This window comes from Pygocentrus nattereri, chromosome 4 (assembly GCF_015220715.1).
Source record: "Pygocentrus nattereri isolate fPygNat1 chromosome 4, fPygNat1.pri, whole genome shotgun sequence".
Classification (NCBI taxonomy): domain Eukaryota; kingdom Metazoa; phylum Chordata; class Actinopteri; order Characiformes; family Serrasalmidae; genus Pygocentrus; species Pygocentrus nattereri.
In genome coordinates, this window is record NC_051214.1 from 32,981,220 (window position 1) to 32,998,894 (window position 17,675).

The 17,675-nt window shown below is 41.8% G+C and overlaps 1 protein-coding gene across 1 annotated transcript in view; it reads right to left on the bottom strand.

The window, feature by feature from the left end:
• nudt14 (nudix (nucleoside diphosphate linked moiety X)-type motif 14) overlaps nucleotides 1-17,267 on the bottom strand; it is a 47,477-nt gene extending 30,210 nt beyond the window's left edge. The window contains exon 1 of the mRNA XM_017710465.2: nucleotides 17,078-17,267. Within this exon, the coding sequence (XP_017565954.1) occupies nucleotides 17,078-17,158 (81 nt within the window). The 5' untranslated portion in view covers nucleotides 17,159-17,267. The remainder of the gene's footprint in view (nucleotides 1-17,077) is intronic.
• Between the last annotated feature and the right edge of the window lie 408 nt (nucleotides 17,268-17,675).

Sequence of the window (17,675 nt, forward strand, 5' to 3'; positions counted from 1 at the left end):
GAGTGTAAATGAGTGCGATGTACCTTAAATCATTAAAACCTAGCTGGTTGTTTCCGTATAGCTGTAAGTAAAGCAGGTTTCATTGTTTTGAACACCGCACCTCAACTTTCAACTGCAGCCTTTATAGCACAGTGCCAACAGGAATCACATCCGAGGTGTCTGAAGTGTGGAGTCTTATTTGGCTGGCAGAGCTGTAGTTAAATGTCCTTTAAAGCCAGATATACACTGTGCTATTTAAAAGATCTTGTTCTTTGGTGAGTCTGAATGTTTGAATAGACTATAACGGACAAAGCCTGCGATTTACGTACTTGCACTATAAGAAAACACTCTGTCTAAGTTTGGGCAAATGCAGCTTCTGAGTACACTCAGCTTATGTGACAGCTGGTATCAGTGCATTTTTATGTACGAGTAAACAAGCATGGTATCGGCCTGTTACCCGAAACCAGTATCGGTATCAATGCATCCCTAGTTTCTATGTATGAAATCTTTCGGTTTTAAAAGTACATTTAGAAATTTTTCATGTTTAACAAACTGTTTACATACTGCGTCAATGTATTTAATTTCCAACTTTCCATTACATAGATGATTATTCAGTGTTTGCCAAAAAAGCAGTTTTAACAGGGTTTAAAAATAATCTGTAGCACTTTTGCTTCAGCTAATTCACGTCAGTGCTACACAAGAAGCCCTGTTTTACATCAAGCATCAAGAAGTGTAATAAAAACTCCTTCTAATGCACGCCAGGGCAGAGGTGTGCACCCTGTTCCTCAATACTTCAAAGTGATCCAAACATTTTTGTGTAGGCGTGAAATCCATCATTTTCTCCCATGGGGCAAGAAGAGCGGGGATAAAACGGGCCTTTCTGTGGCAAGTGTGTACTTGAGCACATAGTTGTGGAGGTGTAAGTGGGCATGTTTAGATAGGGGAGGAGGATACAAGGTGACTGGTACTCTTCCAAATGGACACCTCAAGGTCACAGGTCTACATGCAAGCTCACCTCCATATTCAGAGCACGTGTGCACACAAGAAGACAACTGTCTTGCATAACAGTCCCACATGTTTTAATCATCTCACGATTTAATGATTTATTAATCTGGGAGCTTGGAGCGACGGTTGATGTCAAATTTGCACAATTCTCCCCTTACCCCAAATGTAGTCTATCAGCCAAGACATACTTGTGTTCTTTTTTGGAAGCTCAAATTCACCAATTAGCATTGTGCAAAACTGCATGCCTAAACCATTACATCTGCCTCAAAGTTGAGTTGTTAAGTAATCTCAAACAGACTTGCTTCTGTGGTTTCTTACATGGTATGACATACTGTTATCTACAGAAATGAACAAAAGTAGGGGCTGCTCCAAAAACTGTTAGCCAAAAATGGTCAAAAATGGGGAATAAATCAAACAGGACTTCGACACAGTGCCGAAATCTACCACTTATATAGATCACTAATAATGTTAACAGTAATTAAAATGAGAAATATCCATTAAAAATACACTGTTTCCTACCGCTTTCGTGTCGGCCAGTGCAAGTGCGTTGACATGGTTTGAGTGGCAGCAGATGTCAGCCATGTGGAACTATTTTGTGGGAACATTAGTCAAACCTATCGTAATTACTTTTCATGCAAAGTGTCAAGAAGGGATGCAACCTGCGGGATGCATTTCGAGTAATTTTGATATTCGAGTATCTGTAAGAGTTAACCAATAGGAAATCTGTTAACAGCACGGAAGGAAGAAGCAGGGGACAAACGACAGTAATGTCAGACTGGGGGGTTACCTGTGTAGCTGGCAGACCTGGTTTTGCACAAAAATGGAGGAATACACGTGAAAACACACTCTTATTCAAAAATAGTTGAGGGACTGTTAGGTGTTCCTGTTTCTTGTGGTTCTCTCTTTGGTTAAGCTAACCTTTTCACAGGTGGACGATGTGCCAGCGTATTCGTTTGTCAGGGAAATATATTTTCTGGACCCAGTTAACATCAGCTTCACAGTTAGCCTGTTTAGCAAAAAGGCCGCGCCAGAGCCGGTCGCATGCTCTCTGGTTTCTGAGTCACATACATAACAATGCACCCTTGGCAACACGCTCAAGTTAAGGCACTAGTAGTGCCTTACAGTAGCAATGATACTTGCAAATACGAGTAAACTCACCACATTTTACAGACCTGTTACAATCCAAAATCAGCATTTCACTGAACTGTTTGTATTTATATTTTTGAAATATCTCCATGATAAAGCAAATAAAAGTAATTAAAAATCATATCAAAATTTGAATCCTGGCACCTTGAATGATTAACCGAGTACTCCTGTACCCATACCTACACATATACCTAGATACAGCACCCAAAACTTCTTCACTACAGGTTTGATACCACTTGAAAACATTTCCCTCTCCATGCAAAATACAGTAAGACAAAAGGAGCAGAAAATCCCTGCTAGTACACCGACTCCTTCTGTTTTCAGTTTTCAAAACGATGAAAAAACAGTACCAAAGAGCAAAGAACAACTAAAAAGTAATGGAATTAGTTGCTATGGTTGACCAGCCATTCTCTGTTGCTGAGTACGCTGGACTTTCTGGCACATACTACACACTGTAATAACTTCAGGAAAGCTTATTTTATGCAAACTGTCTTTATTCATTTTCTGCTGTCTGGTTATGGTTTCTGGCCCAATGTGCAAGAATTTTCATTTCATCACTAGACAATCATTTACTGCCTAGTTAAAAACAGTAGCTGCAGGCATTTTAAAGCCTGCATTTTGCCTGTACTTTTGTCCGAGTGGAAAACATTTGATTTCTTTCCAAACATGTGCCTTAAGCAGCGCTTCATTGAGAAACTTGCAGAAACGGATTCCACAAATGCAAAGTAGAGACTCGGGGGCGGCATGTCAGCCGTCACCTTCCTTAAAACCCTCAGCGTCGTGACAGATGTCCAGAAGAGCCTCAATGGAGGGAAGCCGCTGCAAGTTCATACAGAGCAGATACGTAATCGGGACGAGGGTGCAGTGCTGACACGAAAGTGCAAGTGTTGCCGAGGCTGTCATCCAGACACATGCTCTTACAGGAACAGCACAATCCAAGAGAGGCCTTGAGGCTGAGCGCAAAACATATTTAATGTATCGTAAGCAGCTCACACACATGTACACACCACAAACCTCAGGTCTACTGCTGTCCTCTGTAATTACTGCCATAAGATCCTGCAGCGTCAAACAACGCCAGTGTCAAACATGCAATTTCACCTCAGGCCCCCTCAACCCCACCTCCTTCACTCAGGATCAGCACAAATGCTACTGTGCTAAGCGTACACCCAATGCCATGTTCATCATCATTAAAGTCTCCCTTTTCTGGCCAGCCTGTAAAATGGTTGCGAGATGAGCACATCTGGTATGTTGCTTGCTTCATAATACAATGCAGTGCAATAGGCTGTTGCAGCAGGACATTTGCTATTCACACATTTTCTAAAGCAAAGAACACTTCGAACAAAAATTTGTGTACTGGTTTGTTACTTGGCATCATGTTGCTGTCCCTGCATGTCCTTGAAATGGAAAAGGTATGGACAAAGAGGTCTGTTACTGTTTTTAGCTATGCAGCATGCATATGTGGATATCAGCATGCCATACAGTGCACAGTAAGCCATAAAAAACATGTATTTGACTGTTTTCCACTGCACAAAGTACCAAACCTTCAGGCAGCTGAAAACTGGAACTGTACTGAAGGTTCCACTTTTAAGGTACCTGTTCAAGACCATGGTACCAACATGGACCTAATAATAATAAAGGTTGCAGCTGAAGCCAACACTTGAAAGATGTCACCAAGCAATGCAATGTGACCGGCAAGTGGGCCAAAATGCAAATAATGATAATAAGTTGATGTATTGATCGCTATTTTTAAGAATTATTATTTGTAAAGCATTCACTAAGGTGAGATAGTTAGGAAGCTTATGCTAACGCTATTAGCATTTATGCTAACCTCCACAGAATGAGTGTTTTTGCTCTTATTTACACACCTGACAGCGAAACAGATTTTGCTTGAATATGCACAATTATACACATGAGTGGCAAGCTAATTAGCCATATTAGACAAATTTAAGGCTGGGATAAAATGAACCAAAATAAAGCCACAGTTATTATGATGATTCTAGCCGTCTCAAGCAGGGAAAACAATAAATTAGAGTAAGAACTGCAAGTTTGCTACATTGGAAGTAAGAGAAAAAATGACTATTGATCAGGCGAGTGCTTTAGGATAGAAAACAACTGTAAAAATGTAGACCAACTCAAATATTATTAGGGGTGCATGACTGAAATCATATCAGTATTAGCAGATATTGCTTAAGAAGAAGATCCACATCAGATAGACGTTTAGGCCTGACTAATACTTCAGACTGATATGACGGTGTATTTGCTGTACTCCAGAAAAGGCCTGTTTAAACATCAGTGAGCTACAATCAGCATTTGTACACTTTTTAAACAGTGGAATGATTCTGCATGACTTTTCTATGACATAAAACTGCATTTCTATGCCAAACATTTAGCATAGCACTGGGTGATGTATCATCTACAGTACTGGGCGAAAGTTTTAGGCATCTAAGCAAATTTTTAAACTATTTATCTCAGCAGTGAGTTTATCACAATATACCTTAGAATAAAGTAGTATTCATAATTCAAATAAACATAAAAACAATAAAAAGTAACAAGAATTTCTTGGGGCCTTATTTTTCCTTGAGACCTTCACAGCCGCCACAGAGACATCATGATCACAATTTAATGAAGCATTGATTGGTCAAACCAGGAGTTGCTTTTTAACTACATATAATACTGGACTTCCTCAAGGAGAGGTTTGGGGAGATTTGGAGAGGTTTATATATATATATATTACACACACATTATTAATTAATATTTTATCAATTTTGTTTATTCAAATATTAACACTTTTCTCAGCAAATAAACACATACTACACAAATAAATAGATTTTGAAAATGTGTCTTGGGTGCCCAAGACTTTCACACAGTACTGTATACTGGTATACCATGACACTGACACACTTTTACTGATAAAGTTGGTAGATAAGGGCCAATTATTTTTGCGTGCTTTACTCAAGGTATGCAGTCGTTCATGGTTTGTTTTTGACTCTTGCTTAAAATCCATAAAAATAAGGAACCTCAGGAAGCATGAGTTATTTATTAATGTTAAACTATAATATCACCTGAGAGCATGACACTGTTATATGTCTGAAAATACCATGATACTGAAATTCATCAGTAACCACTCAGCACTGGTTTAGCATACAGACAGCTGTATGTTAAGCACCTACTGACTGAGAGCGAAAGTGAAATCTGTGCCAGGTTTAACACTCCAAATGAACAACCAATGTCATTTTTCTCACTGTTTGCAAAGAGTGGTTTAGTGTTTTGTCATAGCACAGATATTGCGCATCATGATTAGGTGAATATTTCTCTCAGTTCTTCATTTCACTACGTTTAGCTCAAAATCAAATGAGTTACATTTTTCTTTAGCTGGTGAAAAAAGTTATTTAACTGTAGTTCAGTTTGGGACGCCTTAGTTTTACGTGGTGTAATGTATTTATTAGGCTACTGAAGTTTTTCAGCGACTTTAGTCTCATTCAAATCTGCAATGTCAGTGGCTTTTTTGCAGCACTTAGGAGAGGAATGTGTCCTGATAGTTACATCAGGTAGCCGAGATTCAAATTAACATCACATTGTTCTGTAACGTTAATCCAGGTGGATCTAGTCCCAATTCCTACATTTAATAATCTTCAAATAAGTAGACTAAATATATCAGATATCAGTACTCAAAATTACCATACTGGTGCATCTCTGAAGAGAAAACATAAAGGTAAACAAAGTACAACATCTAGACAGCCAGAGCTTCTTCAGAGAGACTTTAAAAGGCTTTAAAACATCTCCCAAATATTTTATATTAGCCAATGCTATGAAACACTATGTAAAATCAAAAGCGGGCACATACTGCTGTATTACTCAGGACATGCCTACAGGCGAGCTGTTTCAAAAAGCAAAACCTTGGGTGATAAAATCAAACAGCACATGCCAAATTCCACTCTCCAACAGTCAACACTGCTCAGCCGATGAGCCTAAAGCAGAGTTTCCCAACCTTCTGGCATCACCATCATCTCAACAGATTTTTTTTTTCCCCAGTTGCTTGTCACAAAAAAATCTGAAATAATTAGGTGCTAGGCTTGCATTTTTCCACGTATGTGACTGAACATGACATAAATGGCTCATAAAAATATATTTATATAATACATAATATAAATAAATATATTATGGACTATTATGCTGTCAATAAGCACATGAAAACAGATACTGTACAGAGATGAACTGAAATACACATATACATCGATCAGGCATAACATTGTGACCACCTCCTTGTTTCTACGCTCATTGTCCATTTTATCAGCTCCACCTACTATATAGGTGCACTTTGTAGTTCTACAATTACAGACTGTAGTCCATCTGTTTCTCTCATTATACTTTGTTAGCCCCATTTTAGTCTGTTCTTCAGCGGTCAGGACCCCCATGGACCCTCACACACCAGGTACTATTTGGGTGGTGGTTCATTCTCAGCACTGTAGTAACACTGACGTGGTGGTGGTGTGTTAGTGTGTGTTGTGCTGGTATGAGTGGATCAGACACAGCAGTTCTGCTGGATTTTTTTAAACACTAACACACCACCACATCAGTGTTACTGCAGTGCTGACAATGGTCCACTACCCAAATAGTACCTGCGAGGGTCCATGGAGGTCCTGACCACTGAAGAACAGGGTAAAAGGGGGCTAACAATGTATCAGAGAAACAGATGGACTACAGTCTGTAATTGTAGAACTACAAAGTGCACCTCTATAGTAAGTGGAGCTGAGAAAATAGAAACAAGGTCATAATGTTATGCCTGATCGGTGTACACAGTTGTTGTTAAGCTAAAGAATAAAGCTAATGGAGAATTTATCTGCCTATCTTTCAATGACTTTGTCATAAACAAGTTGGAAAAAACAGCCAAAGTTACTTGTTATATAAAAATGGTCATATTCTTTGGAAGGAATCAGCGGTCATTGCTATTTTCAAGCTCCACTCTTGATACAGCAAATTCTTGTTAACAACCAAACCTCTTCAGGAAAAGGAATATATTGGTCTGGTCAAAACACTTACATGAACATCTACATTCATGGCCCAGCAAGTGCACCACATTATTTTCTATTCCAGAACACCTCTCAGTCTCTGAGGAACCCTTGCCTAAAATGACCTTCTGGAGTCACAGTCACTTTTGTAAGCCACTCCAGGAGGCTGAGCGCTGTGCTGGGACTCGAGGCGTGTGCACAGATGGCAGGGGCTCCTCATTTTCAGGGCCACTCAATAGGTCAGCAAAGAAAAGCCCTTTGGGACCCTGGGAATCATCAGAAACATGGATTACGATACAGATTATAAGCCCAAGAGGGGGTCGCTGGACCTCAAAATGAATGTGCTCCGCTGGCCTTCCTTGCAATAAAGGCTCAGAAGTGAATGGGGATAGAGAGGCAGACCTTGTTCTTTTGGGTGCTTAAAGTCTAATTACCATCAGCTCCCAGTTTATAATGCTGTGACCCTGGCAGCTGGCTGGAATTCAATTGCCGTCATGCTGCCACTTACAATCAGGGCCTTTTAATTCCCACCATGTGCTGTACAACTTCCCAGGATTTAAAGCCCTCATCACACTCCATCCCCACCAGGCAATTACACTCCGCCCATATTACTAATGTGTATTCATGGGGAGAGAGATGTTCACTGGGTGTGTGGCTGAGGAGTGCAGGTGGCAATTAAACCCCTGCAGAGATTCCAGACAGGAGGAAAGATGGAGGCAGCTAGCAGCTACTGCCAGTGCATTCAAAAGCACCAAAGTCAGTGTTTGATTGGCTTGATGGTATTTAAATCAACTAGCCCTAACTAGCCTTAGCCCCAACTGGCCTTAGCCCAAATGCAGTCTGCTAAGACATGTTTGCTGCCTGGCTTCTTTAGCGTTGGACTGCAGCTATGAAGCTAATGCAGCTAACACGTAACCATACAATTAGTATCATGCAAACTGTATTTCTAAGTAATCATACACTTGCCTCAGATTGCGTTTTAGTTGTTTAGCATCTCAGACAGACTTGCTTACATGGTTCTCTTTAATGTACTGTTATCTATGAAAATGGACAAAAGTAACACCATAGATAGTAACAGTAGGTGTTCACTTGTGAAAATATGAATGGATTAGCTTGAATGTTCAGCATGTCACTTGTACTGGAGGAAGTCCCTTCCTCACATAAAAAGAGCTAATCACCTTGTTGGTAAAGATGTAAATGAGGAAAAGTTCACATTGTTGTGGAGATATTCATATGCATAATATCTGATAAACAACCTGATAAACACAGGACTTCAGAAAAAAGCGTAACACCACAGCTGCAACAACTAATCAACATTATCAATAACGTTGAAAATTGTTGTTGGCCACTAATCAAGTAATCAAGAGGCAGGAACTACAAACAGTGTTGTGCACAAAAAACAAAAATCAAAAACTATGAAGATACATCACTCTAAAGGTATCTGGCTACCAGATGCTGGGAACGAGCTAAGTGGGCATCAGGACCATCACATACAATATGAGACAATATACACTGCATCTTTGGCAGAAACACTTCATCACTGTCTGCTTTTCAGCTGATTGTGTTTTAGTTTAGCGATGCACGACTGGCTGAACAGACGAGCTAGCAATAAGGGTTTTTTGTTTTGTAGTAGTAGTAGTAGTATCCATTTTAACTTTGTCCATGCTTTCTCCATTTTCAGCAACATTAGCCTCACAGTTCCAGTGCAAACCTAAAGAAGCAATCAGTGGACATGCCTTGGTGCTACACTGGCAACAGAGTGCGATCTTGACAAGCTGAATAGCAAAAGGTGGGAAACAAAGGCCTTGATTGCACATTACATTAGCACTGTAATGACATTTGTGGTAATGAGAAAATCGCATGAACTGTTTGGGTTTTCTTTTTTTTTGGCTGAACAATCAATCACTTTAAAGTGACTTCAAGCACCAACAATGATCCTCAGATCGACAGGATTATCCAAAGCACACCCCGAATGGACACAGTCTCAAGATTCAAAAAACCTGAGAAGAACAAGAAGAGTGTTCACACAGATATCCCAATATAAACATATTTGTGTTTTTCTTTTCTTTCAACCAATGTGTGCTTTAGCTTCATCAAGAGTAATTTGATATTTCCACTCCTCACGCAAACAATGGCGCACACCCACTCACGTCATCTCACTTGTGTACACAGGTTAGTGGAGTTCTCAGCACTGCTTCAGCATAAACAATCCACATCACTAAGGTAAATAATAAGGCCGTAATTACATCAAGTAGCAACCGGTGTAACTGAACCCACCAGCCATCAAACAAAGCCCTCACTGCGTAAACAACCAAAGGATGCTTCCTCACAGGGGCACAGGCTGTCTCTGCACATGGACAGTAGGGGCATTCGTGCATGCTGGAGCTTTGCTCGGTAAGAGGAGAAGAAACAAAATGAGCAATAAAGGTTAATGACGGAGCGTTTTTATTACAGCCCAATCCAAACAACACATCGGCGCACATAAAAGACTTCAGTTTAAAAGGGCCAAAGGACAGAGGCACGACTGAAAGGAAAGACAGAAGAGCTCAACCTCTTTGTCACCATCTGCAGTCTCTACTCCTCCACCCCCTCCCTCCCCACCACCTCCACTCTCCATTCTGACCCATCCCACAGGTGGAGATGTTACCCCCCAAGCCTCCTTCCACAGTATGGACTAGAAGCTTAGCGAACCTTCTCAGCCCTTCTATGATCCTGCTGCTGCCCTGTTTAGAGGCTCAATTATACATCAGCTTGATGGATGGCAAAACAAAGCTGATCAATCTTCTGATGTGGCAGCACAATATATCTCGGGCCCCTTCCGAAGCCAGCGTAGTGTTCTATTTAGGGGACATTTTGTTTGTCACAGGGTCCTGCCTTAACTTGGGAAAAGCTGCCTATCAGAACATTACACCCCTCATCTAAAGGGAGACAACACTGTACTTTATATTACCACATGAGTGATTTATGAAGCTTTTCAGAGCCCCAAACATCATTGTTCCCATGAACAATCCACAATCTCACAGGGAAGTGATACACAGGACGCAAATACAATGCCCTGAATGGCGGCTGAAAACCCCCGGCCACAGGGCCGAGGCTACTGCAGCACAGTGGGAAAATGTTCTCGGCCTCAGTCGCCACCCAACTCTCACCATTACAGAGCTCATACATCTCAGCCGGGCTGAGGAAGTGGTTTGAGGTTACCAGAAAGCGAAGGCCATACAATGTTGGGAAAAAGACATGGCTTTTCAACTCGCTGGCTCCCATAAGATGGGTGGCAGCGCTGCTCGCACTACTGGTGGCACATTCCCACTGCAAATCTCCCAGGAGTTCCAAAGTAATAACTAGGCCAGACCACGCCACAAAAGGATGCCTCTAATGATAAAATAGAACACACACAGTGTGCAAAAATAGATGTCTATCGGCACGAGACAATGAGCAAGCAAACGAGAGTGGCAGGGGCTCTTCATTGCCTCAACAAGCTGGCCGCCACAACAATGAGACTGAAGAGCAAGTGTACATCTCACCATCTCACCTTTCCTTCCCCACAGCTGATGAGAAGAGTGTCAACAAAGACCACATGCCCTACACCAGAAGGGGTCAAAGGTCATCCTTGACCTCACTGGCCACCTGTCCATCTGCTCTACAAGGCAACTTAACAAGGCTCAGAGGAGAAGCCATTTGAGATTTCAGCATACTGAGATCTTTTAATGTTTAGCTGAAACACCTTGCTCTTGCCCCACAGATGTCCTGATCCAACCTGAAAGATTCATTATCGAAGCCAAACCAGGTGTTTTTTTATTCTGACTGGATATATATCGCCTAATCTAATTTCAATCCTCTTTAAACCTACTTTATTGCTCTATGTTACCCTATTTGATCTATTTGTGCTGCTGTAACAGAGGTGGTAATTATTTTAGACAACAGATTTCTCTTTGCATCACATCACACAGGCATATGGTTCAATATGGCAATTTCTGTTGCTTCTTATTATAAATAACTGTTATAAAGGAGTGAGAGCTAAGACCCTCTGTCATTCAGAACCTTTACAGAATTTTGAGTAAGTGGATAATCATGTACATTTGATTTTTTGCCAAAAAATTATTTTAAACAAAGCTAATATGGTCCTTTGGTATGAGTGACAGCACGTCCAAAGAGAACTTTGTTATGTTGAAGCAACTTAAAATAACAAAGCAGTGTATTCAAGGCAATGGTCATAAAAACACTTGCAAAAAGGTAAACGTCTTAGCACACAATAAAATGAAATGTTTTACAGTAGCCTTTAGCGTATCTGGCACCCTAGCATATTTTACCTAAATTGGAGGCGTTTTACTACCTCTACTGTACTTGAAGCTATATTATATACAAAAATACAAACATCAGCTCAGACACAGTAGACTAGCCTCACTAGAGGCTACTCATTTTATATATGGCTACTCATATATAAAATCACTCCTTTCCTCTCAAAGACGTCTTCTGTGAAGCTTCCTGAAGAGCACTGGTCTACGCACTGGGCCAGCAAAGCATTAAAGCAGCTTTCATGGGAAGCACATACTGGCCGCTCTCACCTTTATCTTGCTCATTGGGCTTTAATGCATTCATCACCTCTGTTCTCTGTCCTGCACATCTGTCTTGTGCAAATCCCATTTCCTGTGCCTATTGAGCGTGCCCAGCGGCCTGGTGCTGGACCGCTGGCTGCCACACGTTTCCCATGGCCTCCTCACCCCTCTGCCCACTCCAGCCTGCCTGGCCCTATTGTTGCTCATCTGTTCTTCCCCACCCAATGTGCACTGTTGTCCACCCACCGGCCCCTTGCCCTAATCCAGCAACTCCCCCTCTCTCCGCAACACGCTCTCCTTTGATATCCCTCCTTACTGGCTCGGACCCCCGTGGCTAAAGCAGCAGGCCAGCACCTGGAGCAGTTGACCGTGTTGGCTCAGCTGCTCGTTCACGCAACACGAGCGACTTGCAGCTCCACAGGAGAACCACTCTGGGAGTGTGGACCGAATTTCATTATGCGTCCAGTTGACTAATTAATTGAGGCTTAATCCACCAGAGGATCCTAATGGATGAGGATCTGATGATTACAGTACCTGAGATGCAAAATGCCAACCACAGCCCTTTTGTTGTGTGTGTGTGCCTACACTGCTTTCTAGGAATCTGTTCACAAAACATCAGGTAGGCCGTTGGCATCAACATCTCAGAGATTTGTTAAAAGACAATTTCTTGTTCATTAAAAAAATAATATTTTTTAAAGTAAAATTTTCTAAGTTCATTTCCGCATAATTAAACTATTAAGATATGAAACAGAGTTGGAACTGTTCACAATGGTGGTGACAGGAACCAGACAGCCAAAGAGTTAACCTGTCGCAATGTGCTGCACTACAATCCCCAGCATGCACTGTAACTATGTGCACTCCCAAAGAAAAGGTCCTGGGGACATTTAAAGAGGTTTAATGTTATCTGAGGGTAATGTAACCTATTGTTTTTTAATTGATATATATAACCACACTTTTCAATCTATCAGTCTGATGGACGAGTCTGAGCTTTGCGGAAGCCAGGAGAACTTTACCTGCCTGACTGCACTGTGCTGTGCTAACTGTAAAGTTTGGTGGAGAAGGGATAATGCTATGGGTCTGCCTTCAGGGTTTAGGCCCCTTAGTTCCAGTGAAGCGAAGTCTTAATGTGTCTGCATACCAAGATATTTTGGATAATTGTATGCTTCCAGCTTTGTGGGAACAATCTGGGGAAGAATCTTTGCTGTTCCAGCATGACGGTGCCTTAGTGCACAAAGCAAGGTCTATAAAGGCATGAGCGAGTTTGGTGTGAAAGAAGTTGACTGGCCCGCACAGAGCCCTGATGTTAACCCCAATTAACAGCTTTAGGACCTCTAGAACTGAGATCACCAGGCCCTCTCGTCCAATACCAGTGTCTGACTTCACAAATGCTCCTCTGGATGAATGTTCCTACAAAATTCCCACACTCTCCAAAATCTTGAAGAAACCTACCCAGAAGAGGTGAAACTGGTATAGCTGCAAAGGGGGGGACCAACTTTATATTAATGCCTATAGATTCATAATGGGATGTCATAAAAGGTCCTGTAGGTGTAACGTGTAGATATCCCAATACGTTTGTCCATACTGTACATAAAATTTTGATTTTAATACTTCATGTATTCATGCAATATTTCAAAGTTTACAAGTTTCTATATTTTACTGTTGATGTTTTGTCATATTCTGAATAAACAATGGCCAGTTCAGGTCATTATTATTTAAAAATACAATAATAATACAGACATTCTTTGATCCATGGGTTTCTTGAGATTTCTTAATATGGCACTTTTAGTGGTTGAGCTTGATATCCCTGTTCCAAACAAGGTTATTGCACAAAATGGTTATAAATATGCTGTGTTATGTGTAAGACTCTGTTTTACCATAGTACAAAGGTCTTTTTTTTTTACAATGGTACTATTTACCACCATTACATATAAAAATGTGTGGGTTCACTGTTTTTTTATGGTAGATAAAATGGCTATATTTGCATTGGAGACATTGCAACCTAGTACAACTTAGTGCTCAAGTACAAATTCATAGCATCATATTGTCTCATATTTGACGAACCGACTGCATGCACAATACAATACAAGGCCAAGGCACTCAGCTAAGAAAAAGAACATACAGCCAAGTAAAGGCCCACTATGAGGATGCCTGGCAATGGATTTTAATTGTGAGGGAATCGACAGCTAATCCCCTGCCTTTAGCCCTTGGCGGGCGACAAATAACATCAACCATCTCACCGGAGAAAGTTGAAGCCTCAGGTTAAACCTGTTGAGGGTGTGGTGGAAAGGTGAGACAGATGAGAAGCAAGTGGGGTAGTGGCAGTGCAGGAATGTACAGGTTGGCAGCAGCATTTTCCTGATACAGAGTGCCAGCAAGGACGTGTGGGTGGCACAGCGCAATGACTCAGTGATGCAGCTGCTGCTGTTGCTGCAAAAGCCAAGAGGAGGGGGAGATATATAGATGCCACTTATTCTCCATAGTTGCTGAAGGAATCTGAGTTTAAAAGGCTCCTTTTCTCTACCAGCAAAGTGCTTTGTGGATTAAATATACAGCAATTTAAACTTTATAGCTCTCCTTCTATTGCGACACAACATCCCCTACTAGAAAAAGTCTCCCCCAAATCAGTGGATAACAACATAAACATCTAAACCCAGCAATCAACATACATTTCATACATTTCATAATGTGCCGTGGAGTGGCTCCAGCATTTTTTTACATGTTCAGCTGCTTTTGGTATTTATATTTTACAAACTCTCACACCTTTTTACAGCGACATCCAAAATAAAAAAGACAACACAATCACATCACCTGCAAAGAAAGCTGTCAAGCTCAAGCTGTCGCCACCAAAGAGCTAGCTGAAGCAGATATAAAGCCCAAAAACATCTCCATTACAGGTTTGATAGTAATGGAAAACAAGTCATTTCACTTGATATGCAGAACACAACAAAACAGAAGCAGAAAGCAAAGGTCCTGCAAGCACATCAATGCTATCTGCAGCCACAACTTTTGAAATGATAAAACTCTCAAATGACAGAGCCAAAATTCCAATTATAACTAATAAATAATGGAAATCATTATCTTGGATGACCAGCCATTACCTGTTTCTGAGAGAATTGGATTCTGCTGCCTGCATGCTGTAATCATTTTATTAAGTTTATTTTATTTAAGCCATTTTTATTCCTTGTCAATCTTTTTCAGTTTTTCGGTCAGTTAGGACACATTATACAAACACTTGCGAATCTCAAAATAAGGCATTTTTCTATTGATAATGTTGAACATTACCATTAATTAGGGCCATAAAGTAAAGGCCAAAGCAGGCCTTGATAAAATACATAAACAGCGCATTTCTACTGGGGTTCCAAGACAAAAAAGTCTATTCCCTATTCTGATACTGTGACTAGTCCTGAGCCATTAATACTACAGGTAATATGTCAATGACACTCAAAATATTTCTAACTGCATTTTTAACCTTGACGTTTTTAAACAGAGCATTTATAATTTCCTGAACAGCCTATCCAGCAGCTTTCCAGCGCTGCATGTCCCGAGTCTAGTTTGGCAATAAACTTGGGCTGGACTGACCGCACATTCGAAGCGAGTGACACGTGAGATGAAAGTGGTCCAAGAGTGACTTGCTAGTGTGATGTGCGTCACCTTGACAACCCTGCATTACAAAAGTGAATGACAGTCCCATGAGCATCTGGCGTGATTGCACCATGCATTCCACCCATACCAGCAGCAAGCAGCGGATGTGGATGACTAAGACATCTCACTAAGAACAATGGGCCTAAGAGTGGGGATTGCCACTTTAACTATAGCAAGAGGAAGCCTTACTGCATAGTGTGAAATGCAGAGATTGCCAAGCACAGATGCTTCGGAACAATCAGGGAGGAAACACCCACAGGTGCCCCCCAAACAAACAAAGGTCTAAACGCATGCCAGGACAACAGAAGGAAAAATGATGTTAACTCAGGAAACGTCTATATATTTGCAGAAATCTCTACTGCAGCTCTGGCAAAGTACAGACAGGCCGAACGGAATGTCAGAAATAAGGAAATCATGAAAGGACAAGAAGGGCGGTGAGGAAAGGAGCATTTAAAATAGAGTTCAAATATGAATCGTCATCAGGAACTTTGTGAGGTATGGACACAAGACAGCAGTCCTTCTACACCTGACCTGAAAAGCCCATCTGACTCCAATTCTTCATCTGCCACACTGTCTACAAACGAACACACTGACCACAGATAACGAAATGACCACAGATAATGACCACAGTTTGCAGGTTATGAGAGGAAAAGAGAAACACATTTCTCATCACAAAAAGAAAATTTAAAACAGAAACAGTTGGTACATTTCTGCATGTGTAGGTTCCTGCTTAGCCTCACGGGAACTCCAGCGATTTTTTCGAAATTTCTACAGAACTCATTCTTGTGTAAACAAAGCAGAGACGGAACATCTCTGGTATCCTTAAGCACCAGGCTGATGCCAGCATAGCATGCTGTGATGTAGGGAGGGGGAATCTTCAACTCAAAATAGCTTCTTTATTAAGTTTAGCCATTTTTAAAGAGGAAATATCAGATCTGAGATGAGCTTTCAACGTTGGCATCGGACAAGACAAAGTGGCACCACACCACCTCTACAAAGAAAGTAATCCCAAGTGATTTGATGTGAAATCTGCCAGTTTCTTTTTCAATTGACCAGCATTGCATACAGAATGTTGTAGCTCCACTGGTCGTTCTGGGTGAATAAAACAGCACACTGAAAAAAATTAAATGGCTATATTTGCCTGTTGTGACCCCAGGTTCCCATCAAAACAGTGTACGTTTCCCTACAGAGAACCATTTTATATCAAACCACTCAGAATTACTTTGTTTACATCACAGCAACTGAATACTGCAGAAAGAGTTCGAGGCTCCGTGGCCCTGAGGTCTAACGGGTCATCAGTATTTAGTCACATTTAGGCAGTTGCCACACTGCTGCATGCATGTTCGCCTTTTTCGGATGCAAGTGGGCGTTTTCCCGTCACCACACGCCGATCGGGTGTTTTGATTTTTCAGTTCACCGAGTGCACTAACGTGGGCATCAGGACATCTATTTCAATGCCTATAATGGGAAGCATGTGCGTGATGGAGAAAGTGGAGAAAGGGATTTCCCTATGTAGCCAAGTTCGCTGCTCGGCGTTCGTCAAACCTCAGCTAAAAGCACTCGATTTCGACATCGTCTCTGCGAAGCTCACAGCGCGAATAACTGCCAGGATCATGCAATCCGGGAGACGCGATGCTTCACGGTGAGAGCGGGCGGTGAATGGGGGCTGGGCTGCTAGCAACAAAACCCGAGTGCTGCGACCGCGGACACCGCACAAGTGGCCTTTTACGTCGGACTCACCTGGCTATAATGCACCGTGAACGGTTTCAGGTAATTCGAGTTGGTGCACGGAACGACCTGGATATTATTAATCTGCTCCATTGTATCAGAGAGAGCTGCCCACCGGCGCTTCTCACCACAGCTTAGCCGAGCCTCAGATTAGCCTACAGTGGAGGAGACGGACTGAGTACGGAAGCCTGTGAGGGGCAGAAGAAAAACGTCGGTTTTCGCGCATGTGTTTTCAAGTCGAAACGTCAGCGAGGCTTCGGCGCTGCCGTTCAAGGTGAAGAGCGGCTCGTGGCACGGCAATGAGAAGCCATTTACGGGAAAGAAGCGGGGAAGAACACGGTTTCCCGCCCAAGCTGGATGCGAGGTCGCGCTTTGCCGCGCAGGTGTTTGACGGCGCCAGTTTATTGCCTGTTTCTTCCCGCCAACCACAGTCAATCACACCGAAACCGTCAACTGCGCTGTTAATGATTGTTGAGCTTCTACCAGGCGCGGAGCCCAGCACACCTGCCCGCCCGCGAACTCAGAGCTCAAAACAGAGCCATACCTGCACAGTCTGCTGCTCAGGAATATTGATTTGGTTGATTTTTAATTAGCGCTGTAGTTTGAAGTC